The 18,755-nt window shown below is 46.2% G+C and overlaps 1 protein-coding gene across 1 annotated transcript; it reads left to right on the top strand.

Moving 5' to 3' along the window:
- The first annotated feature begins 1,374 nt into the window (after positions 1-1,374).
- Positions 1,375-13,327, top strand: MAPK1IP1L (mitogen-activated protein kinase 1 interacting protein 1 like). The gene is made up of 4 exons (XM_086613007.1): positions 1,375-1,434; positions 8,895-8,922; positions 9,467-10,180; positions 10,629-13,327. Exons 2-4 carry the CDS (start codon positions 8,899-8,901, stop codon positions 10,638-10,640), a joined length of 750 nt encoding a protein of 249 aa, XP_086469133.1. The 5' UTR covers positions 1,375-1,434; positions 8,895-8,898; the 3' UTR covers positions 10,641-13,327.
- The last annotated feature ends 5,428 nt before the right edge of the window (positions 13,328-18,755 follow it).

Below are 18,755 nucleotides of genomic sequence, written 5' to 3'. Positions count from 1 at the left end.
TTCAGCCTGGGGAAGAGAAGGCTCTGGGGTGATCTTATAGCAGCTTTCCAGTACCTAAAGGGGGCCTACAGGAAAGCTGGAGAGTGACTTTTTACAAGGGTGTGTAGTGACAGGACAAGGGGCAATGGATTTAAATTGAAAGAGGGCAGATTTAGATTGGATATAAGGAAGAAATTTTTCACTGTGAGGGTGGTGAGGCACTGGAACAGGTTGTCCAGAGAAGCTGTGGCTGCCCCATCCCTGGCAGTGTTCAAGGCCAGGTTGGATGAGGCTTTGAGCAACCTGGTGTAGTGGAGGGTGTCCCTGTCCACGGAAGGGGTGTTGGAACTGGATGATCTTTGAGGTCCCTTCCAACCCAAACCGTTCTGTGATTCTACGATTCTATCTCCTCCTTGTCCCCGAAATCATAATGAATATGTAAAAACATTCATGAGTACGTAACGGATTCTAGTATAAATCACCCACTGACGATTGTGTCGGCGCGCCTCTGGCTACGGTCACACGCCCAGCGCTGGGATCTTTGCTCCACTGACTTTGTCCCTGAATAAACTACTGAAAATTATTTACGTGGGCTCGTTTCTCACAACGCTCACAAGGGGAAGGGTGCCAGCACATGGGACGCGGCCGTCAGCGTGCACTCAGCATCGCCCATGCCCGTGTTTCTGCTGAGTTTAACAGAATTATCTGTGTGTCCAGACGCTTGCGGGATTAGTGCCATCGCTGGGAGGGGCAGGGCAGGAAAATGATGCTGTGTATTTAGTTCTCCTTACCACAGAGGTCTGAGGATATGAAGGTACATAGGGAGAGGCAGTTGTCTCTTACGAGAAAATCTGTCACGTTTCCAGGTGTGCCATCCGCCCTTTAGGTGTGAAATGTGAAAACAGGACATTTCGAGTCACTGAGAAGAAAAATCCAGCGGGATTTTGCACTAGCGGAGGGGAACACCGGACAGCCGAGGCGGCAAAGGGCCGCAAGTAACGCTCCCACCACCCTTCCGCGGGCGGCGGGATGAACGCTGCGAAGGATTCCCGACTCTCGGCGCTCCGGGGCCGGGCTGGGAGAGCCGCCCGCCCCACCGCGGGCCGCAACCGGCAGGAGGCGACGGCCAGATACTGTCAGCGCCGCGGCCGGCCGCGGCGCGCGGAGGCGCGAAAGCCCCACGTGACCGCCGGGGGGAGCCCCGCCCCGCCCCGCCCCGCCCCGCGGGTGGGGGACGACGACGACGACGACGACGACACTATCACGTGACCCGCCGCGCCGCGGGGGCGGGGCTAAGCGCACGACCTCCCGGCCGGGAAGGGGGGGAGGAAGGCGCGACGTGTGACGTAGTTCCGCTTCCGCCTGGGCGTCGGGGTGGTGGTGGTGGCGGTGGTGCTGCGGGCCGCCGCCTCCTCCTGCCTCGCTCCTGGCCTGCGCCGCGCTCCGGCCGCACAGGTACCCGCCCGCCGCCCGCCCGGCCCGTTAGCCGGCGGCAGGGAGCGCCCGGCCGCCGCGGGGGGCGGGAAGGGTTCGGGTTCCACGCCGCGCCGCGCCGGCGGGGCCGCCCGCGGGCGCCCTTCCCCTCCCAGGCCGCGGGGAGAGGCAGGCAGGGAGGAGCCGCCGCCGCCCCCGGCCCCGCCGTGCCGCGGAGGGATGGCCCGCGGGTCGCAGCCTCGAGCGAGTGGCGGAAGCCGGTCTGCCCCGCTCGGGGACCCGCCGCCTGGGGGGGGGGGGGGGGCGTGTCGCTCCGCGGCCGCTGTCGGTGACGCGGGGCCGGCGGTTCGTTGGTAGCGGATCCGGTTTTCCTGGGTGTAACGGGGGTCGCTGCCGCGTCTGGGCTGGGTAAAACGTCTCGCCGGCTTGTGTTTGTGCTGTGCGGCGAGGATCTCTACGCGAACGTGTCAGTGAATGTGGAGTGCGTGTGAGTGGCTTCGACGGGAAGGTTCGTCACCACAGAAGGGCTCAGGCAAGTCATTTTCTCGTAGTTTATGAGAAATTGGCTCATTGTATCAAATGGTAGCGTACTTCAGGTACCTGACTTACTGGGAGAGCTAGTGGTATTGTTACCCAACAATAAAGGGGTTAAAATTTTGTGTAAGAGTTTCATGACTGCTTGGAGAGAAAACTACTTATTTGGCAGGTTTCATCTCGGCGAGAGAGCTTGTTTCTAGGTGAATCCCGCGGTTGAATCATCAGTGTTGGCCTGATGCTGTTTAACCTTATTGTCAGTGAATGTCAGAGCAAAGGTGGCTTTTTTTGTTTTTGTAGTTTAAACAAAAACAAAACCGACACACCTCGAAACTTGACAACGCTCCCCAAGACCAGTGGCTGATGCAAAAATGTGTGGCAATATCAAAACTTGAAAGCACTCTAGATACTTTTGTAACTTGAGTTCATTCAAGTACGTTTTAACAGTGCCAAATCAGGATGTGAAAGATGCCAGCTGTATCCATTGAGATTGTATCCAGAAAAGCAGTTATCCTGGAAAAGAGCCTTTATGAAGAGCAGAAAGGTGTGTGGTTTGGTTTGTCACTGTTGAGTGTAGAACTGGAACATGACGCACAGTTTTGATATTTTTATTGGTGGGAGGAAACAAAAAAACCATGCAGTGAGGATGTTTGATAGTTCCTCATGGTCAGGGTCAGTACATTCATTTCATCCAAAAGAAATAAAAATAATTGAGCTAATAATTCCTGAGCATCTAGCTTTGGTAGGAGGGGAACACGGATATTCTTTAAATAGCTTTTACAGCTCGTTCAGGAAGACTCCTGAAGGATTGATGATTGGAAGCTGAAGCTATAAATGAGAAATAAACACATTTAACAATGAGGATAACGGGATGAGAATAGGCTCCACAGCTCTCAAGAAACTTCAGAGGCAACTATGGAAGATGTTTTAATTATTGTGAGCTGCTGGACTAATATATTTTTTTTGCAAGGTTCGCAGGGTAGAGTGGTGTGGACAGGAGTCATCTCTGGCAGTGGAGACTCGCTGTTCTGCGCTGGTTGTGTGCCACAACTGGCACACAAACGAGGAGTGATACATGTTTGCTGGGTTTGGAACCATCTGCTTGTGACATGGTGACCATCTGAAGTGATTAGGTCTGGTCTTGGTGGGGAAGCATCTGTGAAACCGAGTGGCCTGTCACAAGTGGGAAACTGGAACAGATTACGGTTCCTTATGGCTTTATGTTTTACAGGTCTTGGAAACTGATAGCAAAGACCTCATTTTGAAGAGGGTGTTTTTTTTCTGGTAGTCAATAATTCATAGCAAATGCACTAATATGCATCATTTTGGCTGTCACTCTTAATTGAATCTGTCTGGCAAACGTGAAGACTGAAAATCGGAAAACTAATAATCTGACTTCCCTCCTGTTTTTCAGTCCAGACAGACACAGGAAGGGGCAGAAAGATCACCAAATACCCAGTAGCTACTAATGATATAACTGGTTTTTCCCTTCCCTTTATTCTCCCGAAATAAACATATAGCCCAGACTAAACAATTGCACGGTGCCGGAGTGCACCAGTGCGCCTGCGGAGGAGGTGGTAAAGATAGGGAAAGGGCAGCTATAGGATGTTGGTGCTTCATGCCTGACGCTGCAGGAATCTGCATATTTTAGAAAACATTTAGAAGCTGTCGAAAGGTTTGGTCTCTCTTCCATTTTATCTGTATGGCTGTGTTGGGTAGTTAGACTTATGTGGGCAGGAATCTTGTTGTAGATGAGGTTGTGCTGGTAGGTATTAGTCATGTTACAGTGACAAAAGAACCTCGTTGCTGGTAGAACCATGCCACCCAGTGGGAATGCAGCAGAGCCTGGTGCATCTAGCGAGCGTTTTTCTGTGTTTGGAAGATGATCTTGGAGACAGGAACTAAATCTGGCACGTCAAGTGTTCGGAAAATGTCATACAACTCCAAAAAAAAAAAAAAGGCAGTTGATGCTTAGTTTCGGATAGCTTTAGTAAAAGAATGAAAAAGTGTTTTGGACAGCTCTAACAGGGGTCTCTGGGGACTGATGATGGATAAAAGCCAGGAAAGGCAAGAGCCCGGGGAAAAAATGCTACTACATCCATCGGTTTCAGTTGGGCTGGATGTGACCAGAGAGGATTTAGAGCTTAAAAACCACAGTGGAGCTGTTTCATTGTGGAAGCTGACAGATTTAGCGTGCCACATGCAGCACCACGCTTCCAAAACCAGGTTTTTCACAGACCTCTCTGAAAAATCACCGCTTGGTCTTGAATGCTGTTGGTAGAACTAGCATGGCGTTGCTGTGTCAGAGTGCTTCCCAACCTTCTTCCAGCCTGCCAGTGGGGAGCCTGCCAGGTTGCCTGTCTCACCTACCTGCTGTGAATTTTCGGGAGCAGCTTGTGGGTGTCCGGGAGAGCTTGGACTGTGGTCTGAAGGTTTTGCTGTGTGTGATTTCTCTGTAGGTGCAGTGGAAGTCCTCCATGCCTTCCCATCACTCTCCAGGATCAAAGATGAGAGAGATTCTGCTCCTAGATGCTTTTTTTTTTTTTTTTTCCAGACATTGGTCATCTCTTTCTCTTGCTTTAGTTCCATGCTTCTGGCCATGTGTGTTCTCAGAGGTGGCTGAGAAATGGTGCCCTGGCCAGCAGCTCTGGAGCTGGCAGGCTCTGTGCCTCTGGAAAGCTGGGGATGTTTCCAGGGGCGGCCTTCAGAAAACAAAGGGAACCTTATCTCCAACACAGGGGATGCCAGCAAGACTCCAGTTTGGATACTGCCAGTTCTGTAGTCTTTCTTCTCCCTGCCAAATTACTTAAACTCCTGAACCCTCCTTCTTCCACTTGCTCTTTCTTCCCCCCAGCTCCAGGAGAGAATAATTCGAAGTAGAGTTTAAATGTGGCAAAAGGGACGTCTGTTACATGAATCGGCTTTTCTCTGCTCGTGCAGTGCTTTTCTAGGAAAGCTTTGAGAGAAAATGAGCGTCTGTAACTCTACCGACTCTAAAAAATCTAGTTGGCACCATTCGGTGCGTTTTCCTAAAATCTTGAGCCCACGTGTGATCAGTGGGGACTTTAAAACGGAGTTACTTGGGGGCTTTCTGAGTAATTTGTGAGCATGCAGATGCCTTGGGCATTACTTTTACAAATATAATTGATATTTCTGGAAGGTTTCAGTTGCAATTCTCTATACCAGTGCTGAACAACTCGACTGGAACACAGGTTGTAGATTTAAGTATGAGTGAGCTCATACGTTGTCTGAATGTATCTAACAGTAATTTCAGTTTGTTTTTTATTAAATGAAGGTGGCAGTACCCAGATTAAATGGATGTTTAAAAAACATCCCTGAAATAGGCCATCCTGTCTGCAAGAGGATCCTTGACATGCTTGGCACTGACTCAGTTGTGCCAAATGTTGCCAACAAATGTTGCTCTAGTCTGCTTGTCAGAATAAAAAAGCCGCTAAATCTCATTATAAGCTGTGCTTAACTACACTTCTTTTTTCAGAAGTCATGCAACAGAATTGTTTCCTTAATTTTCACAGCACAGGAATGTTTTGAAATGATCTGCTGACAAATATTGGGGGTATTTGCTGATATTTTGTAAGCAGGCCTGTTTCAATTGTATTCATCCACTCTTTTGACTTGAATTTACTATTCTCTGTCGTTTTTGTGACAGATGATGGGATTTTTCTTCTGAGATCTCCTTTAGGTCCGTTTCCTCTCTTTCTTCTTTCCCTTGCAGCATATGTTGTAACTTCTTCTGTGGGCTTTTTTCAGTCTCTTGGAGAGATGGGATAAGACCACCTGAAAAACAGATCTACATCTACGTAGAGGAAGGATGATTCTCTTGGCCTGTTTTGGTGTTGCTTTTTTGCTAACATGTTGGGTTTTTTTGCTTCTGAATGCATTTCCATACACACTTATGTAAAAACTTATTTTTGTACCTGCCTCTGTGTTTTGTTTTGTGGGTTGTATCAAGTAGCTTCTGTGCCTGTGTAGGTAAATTGAACTGCAGTGCGACTAAAGAGCACACACCAGCTTCTGGTTATTATTGATACTGCAAAAACTAATGAGCTGCTTTAACATGAGAGGTGTCTGTTGAGGAGAAATAGAGCTTTTTCTGGTAGATATCTCTCGAACAGCTGTGCTGTTAATAACTGGAGCAGAAACCACTTTCCCGATGTGGTTCAGTTGGTTTCTCAACTTTAAACAAATAGTCATTGATCTGAACAGTGTACCTCATCTGATGCGAAGATTCAGGTGTTTGTATTTACTTGAAGGGATGACTGCAGTTACAAACTACCATTGGAACTTCAACAAACCCTCAGATTCATGCAATTAGCCACTGATTTCCACCAGGGCACTAACTCTGTAGATACGTGTTTCTTAAAAGGTTGATTTGAATTATTAGGTATTTCTTGAAAGGTTTATTTAAATTATTAGCTGTAACTTGAGAAGTTGGCTGTGTTTCCACAGGGGTCTGGGTTGCTCACTGTGGTCATAAATAACTTGGGGAAATGAGATGAGCAGTGTCTTGTTGCTGTGAAGCCGTTCAGGAAAGTAAGGATTAGGTAATAAAACGGCAGATATAATTCAATGTTGATAAATCTGATGTAATCCAGAGTAGATAAATGTAGAGTGGTGCATATAATTTCATACATAAAATGATGGACTGACCTTTAACACCAGAGAATGAAATATTGCCACAAAAGTGTCAGCTCAGTAGTGATCAAAAAGCAGATGAAACATTAAGAAGTGTTAGGAAGGAAATAGAGGACAAACCAGAACATAATTACGAAACTGTATAAATCAATGGTTACTCCACATCTTGAATTCTGTGTGGTTCTTTCTTGTCATTCATCTTGAAAGATACAAAAGAATTGGAACAGCCTCGAAGAGACATGGTGAGAATAATCAAAGGTTTTGAGTAGCTGCTGCACGAGGGTCAGTGAAGCCAGCTAGAGCTCAGCCCAGAGAAGGAACAGCTAAAAGAAAATGGTAAAAATCTGCAAGTAATGATCAACATGGGCAGGCTGGATCAGAACAGACTTACTGATTTCCTCAGCTGCAAGAATGAAGGAGCAACAACTGAAAACCAGTAAGATCCAGGTTTAGGACAAAAAAAGAATGTGCCTTTTTGTGGAAGAAATAGCAGCCCTGTGGAGTTCCTCACCAATGGATGTTGTAGGTACAAGCGGGGAAACTAGGTGTGTTTGTGTAAAGAAATGTTTTGAGGGTTGTTATTCCATAGAAATTGCCTACAACTTCGTAAGTCTCTGAGCTTGGATTCATTGAGGTATTGGGGTGAGTGTCATCCCTGTTCTCACTCTTCCCTACTGGCTGTTGTTGAAGATGAAGTGAGATGCTGAGCTAAATGGCCCCTTGTTCTACTGTTATTGCAGCTTTCCAGTACCTAAAGGGGCCTACAGGAAAGCTGGGCAGGGTCTTTTTACAAGGGCGTGTAGTGATAGGACAAGGGGCAATGGCTTTAAACTGAAAGAGGGCAGATTTAGATTAGATATAAGGAAGAAATTCTTCATTCTGAGAGTGGTGAGGCACTGGAACGGGTTGCCTAGAGAAACTGTAGATGCCCCATCCCTGGAAGTGTTCAAGGCCAGGTTGGATGAGGCTTTGAGCAACCTGGTGTAGTGGAAGGTGTCCCTGCCTATGGCAGGGGAGTTGGAACTAGACGATCTTTGAGGTCCCTTCCAACCCAAACCATTCTATGATTCTACTGCAATACTGTCTTAAGGTTAGGAAATTGTGTAGATAGTAACAAACTTCCAGTGCAGTTTCAGAGAAGACTCTAGTTTATATGTGCAATATTTGCAGTATGTAATTTATAATCTAATGGAGCTTATAAACCTGTTTGTCATGGGCTATCTGTAGGACCCTCCATCCCTGGGCCAGTCTCTGTGATAAAAGTCAGGTCTTCACCAGCAACAAGGACAAACAAGAATTGTTATTTGTGGGTGTCAACTTGGCAGTAGTATTTGTACTCTTGACTTACGTTTTGCATTTTTCCTCCTCTTATTTTCCTCTCTATCTCCTACGCTCTCCCCTAAAACCTTGTGGCTCCACTGGAGCATGTCCCCCTATTTTCACCGGCTCTTGGTTATCTCTCAAGAGTTCTTCCCCTCTAGTCAGTGTTTGTCAGTTAGTCAAACTGAACATAACTTCAGGTTTGTGACAGCTGCCCTTTTGTCTGGCTAATAAACATTGACAAAGCTGGTCATTGTTCATTGTGGTGAAGCTCTGGAAAGCTCCAAGTGCAGCAGTCGCCTTCATGAAAAGGTAGCGTGGTTCACTGGTCACTATTTCGGATGTTTCTTGTAAGTGTTGGGAGGTTAGAAGTTAGGAATGTGTTGATGATGCCTTTGTCATGTCAATTTTCAGCTAAGGCCAGCTGACTGGGGTCAGCGAATGTAAATAAGAGCATCCCCTACTTAGTATGTTCTGAAATAACTGGAGGGCAAAGCATCAGCAAACTATAATTCTTTATTTCTGATGATAAGATCCGCGTGGGGATTGAATCGTGTTTCAGTTTAGGTGCCTGCAAGCAGCCTGCCATAACTCTTCCGAGTCTAGAAAAGACCTCGCATCCTTTACAGGCATCATGGTCTGGGTAGGCTGCCTGCTCAGCGTGAATATTGGAAATATTTTTTCTTAGTGTAATGGGACCCATTTACATTCTGTGTCGGTCTTGTCTGCAATGAGGTGGGTAGAGGCTGAAGACTTTCCTTTTTATGAGAACTTTTATTAAGAGGGAAGTATTTGGGTGGCACTTGTCTGTGTGGGCCAAAGACATTAAACCAAAGCCGTTGCTGAGAAGCGTTACCAGTTCAACACTGACTGTGGTTTGAGTGAGACAAGTGTAGAGTTTGTCTCCTGAACTCTTGCTTGAAATACCTGTAGTATTTTCAACAAATTTCACTTTATCTTACCTTACTTTTCAGCAAAATGTCTGGAACTGATGATTTTTCGGTAAGTAACAGTTTTTCTTTCCTGAAGATCAGCCAGTTGTGTTACTTCATTCTAAAAGTTGATGTGCTTTTTCACGAAGAAGGGGAGCTTACAGTCGAGAGGCGACTTCCTCTCTGTTGCAGTTGCGGTGTTTTCCTTTTGGGTAGATGTAGCAATCTGTGGACTAAGCATATGAAGCTGCTAGGTGCCTCGTGGGTTCTCTTCTGCCGCGATTATTAACAAAGGAACTGTGTTTTAATAGTGCCAGAATGGCTGTAATGGAAATCTATGACAATCTTTTCTTGCTGGATTCGCGCTGAAATTGCTCATTGCTATGTGCGGTGGGTCGCCTTTTATCTTTGGTTTTCTAACTGCAGCATGTCAGAATGACTCTTCTACCTTAGTGATGGAAGCTGCACAAAAATGAATGTAATCCTCTCTGTGCAGCAGCAAAGAGCTCTCTTCCTCCCATTTTGGCACCTGAAACAAACATGTAGTGGGTGAATGTCTGCCACTGGTAAGTCCAGTCGACATCTTACGTTCTCACTGATGCTTTATCTTTTAGTTGGCAGATGCTTTACCAGATCAGTCGCCTGCTAAAACCTCCAAAGTGAGCAGCACAAAACCTGGGCAACAGCCTGGTCAGCCTCCGCAGGGTTGGCCAGCTTCGAATCCTTGGAACAACCCAAGCGCTCCTCCTGCAGCGCCCACCGGACTGCCGCCAAATACGTCCGCTTCCAGTGTGCCATTCGGACCTCCACCAACAGGAATGTATCCTTCAATGCCCCCTGGACCGCCTGCTCCATTTCCTCCTCCTCCTACTGGACCCTCTTGCCCTCCTCCTGGTGGTCCATATCCACCCCCAACTGTGCCAGGTCCTGTCCCACCAGGGCAGTATCCTCCACCAAATATGCCCTTTCCAGAGCTTCCAAGACCTTACGGTGGTCCAACAGAGCCAGCTGCACCTCCTGCTCCCGTTGGGCCATGGGGATCCATGCCCTCTGGAGCATGGGGACCAACAATGGGAGGGCAGTATCCTGCACCTAGCATGCCATATCCACCCCCAGGGCCATATTCCGCTCCTACCCAGACTCCAGGGGCTGCGCCAACAGTACCATGGGGTACAGTCCCGCCTGGAACATGGGGACCTTCACCGCCAGGTCCATTTCCTCCACCCACAGGATCATATCCAGCTCCAGGACTATATCCTACGCCCCCTAATCCTTTTCAAGTGCCATCTGGTCCTGCTGGTGCTCCATCAATGCCTGGTGGTCCCCATGTGAGTACTTCATTTTGGTCTTGAATTGTTCTAAAACGTTATACTTTTAAGCGTGGAAATTCAGTCGCATAAGAGCTATTAGTGCAGGTAAAGAATTTCAGCACGTGTGTCTGATTCTTGTAGTCAGTGGAACAATAGCTGACTTCTTAAGTGCTAAACTAAATATACTACGACAGTGGAAGTGTGTCAAGTGGGAACACGTTGAAGGATCACATTATAGTGGTTTCCCACTACTTGGAAAGCCTTCTCTAAAAGCCAAAAAAGGGGGGGAAAGCCTTGTCGTTTCTGAAAGAGAATCTCTGTAACCTAGAGGGGTTGCTTCTAGAGTGTGTGGGGAGGGAATAACAAATTATAAAGCTGAATTTGTTTTTAATTAAGAATTTTTGTAACTGTGAATTAACTGCTTTGTGAAAAGTCTGTATTGACCATGAATTCTTGTCTCTTGCAGCCTTACCGTTGAATACATTCTGGGCGACAAAATACTGTAGCTTTCCACCTTCATCCACTACTTACCGAGATTTTTACAGTTTTTGTTTCAGTATTGTTTGGGGCTCTGAAGAATAATTGCCTCTTGTATGTGCATTTGAGGTATGAAGGAGCAGTTTGCATAAATTCACCTTGCTCATATGCTGGCATAATTGTTCAGTTTAATAAAATGAATTATGAAGAGCAGAAATAAAACTAACATCTGTGGTTCTTATGCTGGCAAGTCCTCCTTGGAAAAATGGCAGTTGCCAACTAAGGATTATGAAGAATCAGGCCCAGGGACTTGGAAAAAATAAAAAGTTACTTCTTAAGTTTCCACGAATGCTTTAAGTCTTGTTACCAGACTTGTGCTGGTCACTGAATGGATGGATAGTCATATTTTGTCTATTTTCAGGTTATTCTAAAATGTCAATAAAAAGCGTTTCAAGATTTTTTGTCAAGAAATCTGATTTTCGAACATGCTACAGTAATTCAAACTAAAGAGACAGAGCATGTGAACTTGAAGGTTTTTCTCAGCATTTTGTATATACTCAGCACAATCGCTCAGTCTGGGACTACGGAAGAGAAGAGGACGCGGTTGAAATACTCGGTGTGACTTGTCAGCGCACCGCTGGTGTTCACAAACAGGCGTGTGTGTGCAAACGAAATAACCTGGATGTGCAGTTAACTTTGAATCAGCTAATGTGAGTTTGATGCATGCAAATGAGGACCTCGTTTTGCCAGTCCTCGTTCTGTGGTGGTTGGAAGTTTGGCTTGGTCTGTGTAAAGAGAAACATTCCCACTTGGGTAAGGTACTTCCCTATTTTTAACCTGGGTTCTAGTCGTTGAAAATTCGACTTTGCTGCTGGGTTGGGTAAACTCAGCAGACTTTTTCAGAGTCCCTGGAAACTGAACTTGAGCTTAAAAGATGAATAACCCCCCCCCCCCCAGCCTGACAATTCCCTCCCTGGCAGTTTTTGGCGTGACGTTTAGTTCTATCAGCTGCAAAGATCCTTTAACATCCTTGTTGCCACAGTTGAGAGCAAGGAGGTCTCGTCAGGGCGCCGCTGAACATCGTCACGGGGAGAAGTCCTGTGTTCTCAGCTGGGTGCCTGCCTACCTCGCTGAGCAAGTGTAACTTGGGAGTAGCGGAATGTCGAGAAGCCTGTGCACTGCCGTGTGGCTGTCCCCTCTGGCGGGGCACTGCAGTCAGTTTTCCTGTTCTTGCCATATCTGTGCAGAGAGCGTGCGAGGGGATTGCTGCGGTGCTGGTTTAGCATTGCCAAGACGCGCAGCCACGTGTTGGTGAGGAGTTCTGGCACTCTTTGTGGTGCTTCCTAGCCTAGACTCTGACCATGGACGGTTTGTTTTGTCCCCAGCTGGGGATGTCCTAACTTAGCCTCTGTAGGTAGAATTAGGAACAAATTTTGCTTAACACGGTAGCTCATTAGAGAGGCTTTGTATCATGGAACTGTGAAAGTGAGTTAATTCTCTTCCAGTACCTTATCGTGGCTTCCTGCATGCATGTGATGGACTTCTTCAAAACAAATGGGGTCACCTGGTGGTGATGCTTGTTCATAGTCTTAGCCTTTACGGTAAAGTCCTGCAGTGTTTTTGCAGAAGAAAGCAGTCAGCTTAGCTGTGGCTGTTTTAATCTAATGTCATGAAAGCTAGTAGCAGAGGTACGTGTATTTTTTATTTTAGGAAGACAATGCTGGAGCTGAACTAAAATGCTTACAATTTCAGCTTAAAAACTAGCATCTGTAACCCTAGAAACAGGAACCAGAAGTGCAAGTCTCTGTTATCCTTAAACAAGCCCCAGTTGCCCCCCCAAACAACAGAACTTGGCTTAGGTCTTGGCAAGACTGATGAAAAATAAACATCACAGAACACTGATCACATTTGCTCAAGTGCTTTTTTGATACCTGCAGCCTTAGATTATAAATCAATGTAATGAAAAAAATAGAAAACATTTATTCCAAATGAATGGATCATGCAGTAGCAGTGCTCCAGCCTGAAATTGCACTGGCTGTACGTCTTCACAGGGAATGGGAAGAGGTAGGAAAGGATGAAGCAGACGTAGCAAGTGATGATTTTTGGAAAGGGGATTTGTAAAAGTAACTAGACTTCTAGGTTCTTCCTGAAATAGGCAGGATTTATTACTGGAACATTTAGGCTAAAAATTCAGTATATATGGGATGTTTTTCAATGTATATTCGTATTTCTTGAGGTCATGAGAACTGTTTCATAACCCCCTTGTTTTTGTGAGCAGAGTTCTTTGCATAGCAGTGAAAAGGGTATACCTGTTAATCTATTGTGTAAAAACTCAAGTTGTCACTATATACCGTGTAGTAACTTTATCACATGTTATGTCAAGTGTGAGCAACTTCTGGCCTGAAGCTTTTGCAATGGAATTTGTACATTTCTCCGCATCGTTTGAGTTAAACTGCTGAGGAGTTCGTTTTGACTTGTGCTTTGAGATCGACATACTGCATTTGTTTACAATATGAAATATAAGCAATCACATCTTTAAAGTATAGATTATCACCTGCTGCTGTATTTTCTTTAGATGAAACAAATATTGCTGTATGATAGTGAGAAGCTATAAATACAGGATTTGATATTTTTTTGAAAATGCTGTCACTTTTGTATAAGATTAGACATTAAACGTATTTTCAAGACTGTCGTGTTTACTGTTTTTCAATTACTGCTTTTGACATGCTTGTGTAGACTTCTTGCCTTGAATGAATAGTAAAAATAGGACGTCTTGATTTGCAAAGACTGAATATAAAATCAGAATTATTTGGCTTCCGTGAGTGTTTTTCCTCTGACTTTTGTGACTTTTGCAGCCCGTGCATAAGGCATATAGAGTGAGGATGCGACCATTGCTGTATTGTAGAATCTCAACCTCAGGTATTGCCGAATCATGGAATGGTTTCGGTTGGAAGGGACCTCAAAGAGTTCCAACCTCCCTGCCATGGGCAGGGACACCTTCCACTACACCAGGTTGCCCAAAGCCTCACCCAACCTGGCCTTGAACACTTCCAGGGATGGGGCAGCCACAGCTTCTCTGGGCAACCTGTTCCAATGCCTTCACAAACCACCTTGTTAATTAAGAGAAGATCTGATCTTGCGTGCTCCAAAGGAGGAATGGGACTTATTTATTGCCTGTGAAAGTTGTGGTGTATTTTTTTTTTTTCCTGGCTCTGAGCAATTTCTGTGCTAGATTGACACGTGTGGATGTGGTAAGTGATCTGCAAACCACTGGTTTTTTATATGCTTGTCAGGAGTTTTGGGGATAGGGTGGGTAACACCTGGAGTAAGAAACTCCAGGGCTTGGCAGCAGTGTGAACTACAAAGTTAGGTCCCTCATCACTACGTTTTAACCTTCTTCCTGTGTAGTGGCTCACAGAACAGGTCACACTGAGCTGATAGGTGCTGCTGCCTTTGTTCACACCTTCACCCTTTCAGGAAGGTAAAAAGGGCAGCAGCGAGCAGTAAGGGGTGGAAACAAAAATATCTATCCACTTTAAGGCTTTGAAAACAGATTCTGAATGTAATCCTGACATCTGCTAACAGAGCGATACAGTGCGTGGCTTTATCTTACCAGATCAACTGTGGGATTGTCTGCTCCTCGGAATTCCTCAAATGAATTGTCTCTGGCAACTCTCTTGCCGTGGTGGAGATGAGGAGATGGGTGTGCCGATCCAGTTATGTTAAGTACTACCCCGCAGACCTAAAAAACTCTAATCAAATTGGGGAGGATCTGACAAGTGATACTTGCATGGATAAATCTTAGGGGAGTATTCAGCTTTGAAAAACTAGCGCAGGGGTCTTGCGCAGCGGTCAGAATGTGCACGGTTGGATCCACGGTGTAGGAAGTGGTAGTGCTGCCCTGCCGAGGTGAAAGCAAAGCCTGACCCCTCTCCAGGCGAGTTCAGACCCGTTTCTGGGCGCAGGCACTGATTCACTGACCGGCCTCTGTAAAACTGCCTCCGTGCTGTCCCAAGGGTGAGGTGTCGCTGTGAAGGTCGTCCTTGGCCTCTGTGTAGTAAGAGCCCTTGGGCATCTAAGTAAGATAACTTTTCATATGTATTTTTCCTAATAGCAATCTTTGTGAAGTTAAGCACAAAATTCTAATTATTAGAGTGCAATTCTGTCCGCTTCAAGCAGCTGTTATTAGAATCACAGAACAGTTTGGGCTGGAAGGGACCTCAAAGATCATCTACTTCCAACCCCCCTGCCATGGGCAGGGACACCCTCCACTACACCAGGTTGCCCAAAGCCTCATCCAACCTGGCCTTGAACGCTTCCAGGGATGAGACATCCACAACTTCTCTGGGCAACCTGTTCCAGTGCCTCACCACCCTCAGAGGGAAAAATTTCTTCCTTATATCTAATCAAAATCTCCCCTCTTTCAGTTTAAATCCACTACATGCCCTTGTAAAAAGTCTCTCTCCAGCTTTCCCTTTAAGTACTGGAAGGAAAAATTTCAGAAACTTATTGCTTAAGCCATTGCTTCACTATAAAGAGCTCTTGGAAAAATAATGTTCTTGAGTCCAGCTGAGCTGCACCTTAAGGCCACACTCAAACACTAGTCCATTGCATCCCACTTCAGATGACTCAAACTTCAAAAAAAATGCCTTCTCTGTCCCACATTTAGCAAACCTCAGTGACAAAAGGCAAGCAAGCAGGAAAATGGCTTCCAAGTACCAGTCATCCATTACTGTGCTATGGAAATAAAAAGGAAAATGCCAAAATTACTTATTATAAGGTCTGGTCTGGAGTCAAAAGTATTAGCCAGCGCTGTGTCATCAAGAGCATGGAGAAAATATCCTCACCTCTGACTATCGTCCCGTCGCAATCAGGTAAGCAAGACTAAAATTAACGAAAATATATTTTCAGTGAGAGCACCTTAAATATCAAGAGAATCTCTCACTGCATATGCCAATATGTTTTATTCACCTACACATAACAGATGAGTGTGTTAAGTGTCATCTGGTAAACCAAGAAGTGCAAGTTTCAACTTCAACAGAAGCTTCTACTCAACCAGCACATGCTGGGAGATGAACTGTCACTGCGTTACACGAGGTAGCGCGCTTACCCCTGAGATGTCTGGAGAAAGATCCCACGTGGACGTGGATCCAGATGCGCTCCGTGGGTGGATGTAGGTATTTGTGATGTCAGGGCATGCGAGCTCAGCGCTCGCTGCTCGGGCTCCACCTGTCGTGGATGAAATGTTTTAACAGGGTTATGATTTAGCAGCAATTCCAGATCTGGTAATGGTACGAGGTAAATCCAAAGGTTGAATCTGAGCAGCGCTTAACGATGAACCGATTTAAAGATTAACAAAATGATTCAGTAGAATATGTTATAATTAAAACAGCAACTTAATTACAGATTTGAAAATGACAAGATTCACATTTAACTTACTACAAGGTATCCTAAATGCAAATATATATGTCTACACATGTATAGAACATATAGATAGAAATATGTATGGACACCCACACTCGTAAAGGCAAATGTGTATATTCAAACCTATAGATAGGTAGAGAGGTGGGTGGAAGAGACTGTTAAAGGTAACATTTCCCTCTGGATTTAGAGTAAATACTCACAAGGCATTGGTGTTCCTCAACGGGAGGTGAGTGAGGCTTGAGGATGACTCGCTTCAGCCTTCCATCAGCTTCGTCGGCACGTGATCCATGGAGCTGGTACCTGAGAGGTGTCCCAACTCAGGGGAGATGCTGGTCACAGCCCACTGTGATTCAGGACAGCTCCAAGGATCTCGCTTGGAATCGCCATTTATAGAGTCTGAGAGAATTGACTTTCATCAGGTACTTCTCCATTTCAGCCCAACTGGGATGGTGAAACATTCAGGTATTTCCCACCAGTTGTGCAGGTCCATGACTTGTTCTGGTATCACCCTTTTTGGCTGCGACCCAGGTACAGGTGTACTGGGTACGTTAAGGGGGTACCTTACGCTCTGGTCCACTAACTTCCCACAATCTGCAGCCGACTGTGCTGAAATTTCCCCAGGAAAAAGGAGAGGAATGGCACCGAGTGGCCCAGGACAGTGAGGGGATCACACCACCACGGGGTCACCGATACCTGGGTGCCGCTTGTGCACGGGCAGGGGTTGCAGCACTAAAGGTCGTGGTCTGAAGGATGATGGCTGGGCAGACATGACGTTTGTGTACTTCATCTTGGATCTGATTTTCCCAAATACATTTTTAAGGTAGTCAAGAGCGGGAGGATCAACTCTGATTTTTCTTCTTCTCTCACAGTTCAACAGAATTTGAGTTAAACTTCATCAAAAAATGCGCGTGTGTTGCACACACCCATTAAGCTGATAACAGCAAGGTGACACTTTCGGTTTTTTGGTCACTCTTGCCTGCAGAATCTCTCAGGCATGTGGGAAATCCGACGTTGAAAGCTGCACGCACCAGGGCAGTGCGCTGTGAAAGCAGGTACTTTTGTTCCAGAGGTCTGCCCGTTCTTCCAGTTGACCCGTTTGATGACAGAGAAGACGGGAGACGGGGACTTTGTATCGCCTGTGCAGCAGATCATAAGTTATGGTGAAGTTAAATTACCAGTTACACCTAGGTAAGTAAAAAGGGATTGTCAATGTCATCGTACAAGCACTTCAGTTCCGTGGTCCCTCCCTGTTAAATGAGAGATTGAGAGATAAAATAGCAATATCCGTGTTTCTGTCCTCTTTCCAACTTTCTCGTGACACTCAGCAGGGAAGGGCCGTGCCGCGAAGCCGCCTGGCACACCTTTGGGTTTAATTTCAGGTCCCAGTCTGCACAAGAGCTTACCATGCTCTCACAGATTCATGTTCTTGAGGTGCTTAGGGCAGGGACTTCTTGTAGCACTTAACCCTTAAACTCTCGCATCGAGCTGTGCCATCAGTCACCCAGTTTGTTTCTCTTGGCAGTAACGATGTCTCCGTACACATCTCCCTATCTCTTCCTCCTGCCACCACCCCCGTTATCTTTAAACTAGATAGATAACTTCTCTGATACAACCCCACAGGTACCTCCCCCAAAGCGTTCTGCTGAACAGGGCCAAAAAGCAAAGAGCCGGTGCCTGCAGAGAGTGGCGTAAATGGGACCGTGGCCTTGGTGGGGACACTCGTGCTAAGCTGTTTGTCAGGGGGAGGAAGGTCATTGAGAAGAGGAGCTGGAGCACGGCTCCACCATCAGCGTGTGACTTCACGCTCTGCAGAGGAACTCATTTCTCTGAGCTAGAGAGGGATCCTAGGGAGGACGAGCTATTTAAAGGTTGGATCTCGAGGGGGGAGGTTGGGGAGCAGTCGGGCACCCTGCTGTGCCGTGTCCCGTTACTAGCTGTTTCCGAGTGACCGTTAGGCTGGAGCTGTCATCCTCCGTGTGAAACGGGGGGAATTATTTATAGTTGGGGTTGAAAGAGGAAAACTTCCTGCTGGTGGTGGAGACTGTGTTCTAAAGCAAACAGCAGCTCGTGTTGATGCAAAACAGGATGATGGAGTTTAAGCAAGAGAGTCAGACCAGCAGCAAGGAGAAGCTGTTTCACAGTGAGGACAGTCAAGAGTTGGAGTGAGTTGCCCAAAGAGGCTGTGCAGTCTCCATGCTCGGAAGTTTTGAAGGTCATCCTGGATAAAGGCCTGAGCAGCCTGGGCTGATCTCGGAGTGGGGATTAGGAACCTCGTGGTGTCCCTTCCCACCTGGATCACCCCATGACTTAGATTCACACTGTTTCATGTCTGATTAAAAGCGAACATGGAATTTATCTGCTCTTGAAACAAATTCAGAAGGTGACAACTAGCTACAGATTTCATTTGTGACTCCTTGGGCTCACTCTGGCTAATTAACACAGTGTTGCTCTGGGGTGGATCTATGGCTTTTGGTGGGAACCCAGTCTGTGCTCACGAGGGGGGATTGGTCAGGATGCTCCATGTTACTAAGCTGTTAAAGGATAATGAAAAGTGAAACTGTATTATGGTGCCTTTTGGCAAGAATGTGCTTCATTTGCATGATGTGAAAAGCTTTATATAGTGCTTTGAATGATATAAATTGTTCAAAGGGGGGGTTGAATCCTGTGCTTCCTAAATTCCTTATATTCTCCT

The sequence above is a fragment of the Tauraco erythrolophus genome, chromosome 6 (genome assembly GCF_009769465.1).
Source record: "Tauraco erythrolophus isolate bTauEry1 chromosome 6, bTauEry1.pri, whole genome shotgun sequence".
Classification (NCBI taxonomy): Eukaryota; Metazoa; Chordata; class Aves; order Musophagiformes; family Musophagidae; genus Tauraco; species Tauraco erythrolophus.
The sequence above is the reverse complement of the archived record's forward strand: the minus strand, read 5'-3'. Positions and strand labels throughout refer to the sequence as shown.

Excerpts from the sequence above, each read along its gene's own strand:
- MAPK1IP1L (XM_086613007.1), top strand. The coding sequence starts at position 8,899 with ATGTCTGGAACTGATGATTTTTCG. Across the intron at positions 8,923-9,466 it reads CTGGAACTGATGATTTTTCG|TTGGCAGATGCTTTACCAGA; the intron begins GTAAGTAACAGT and ends TTTATCTTTTAG.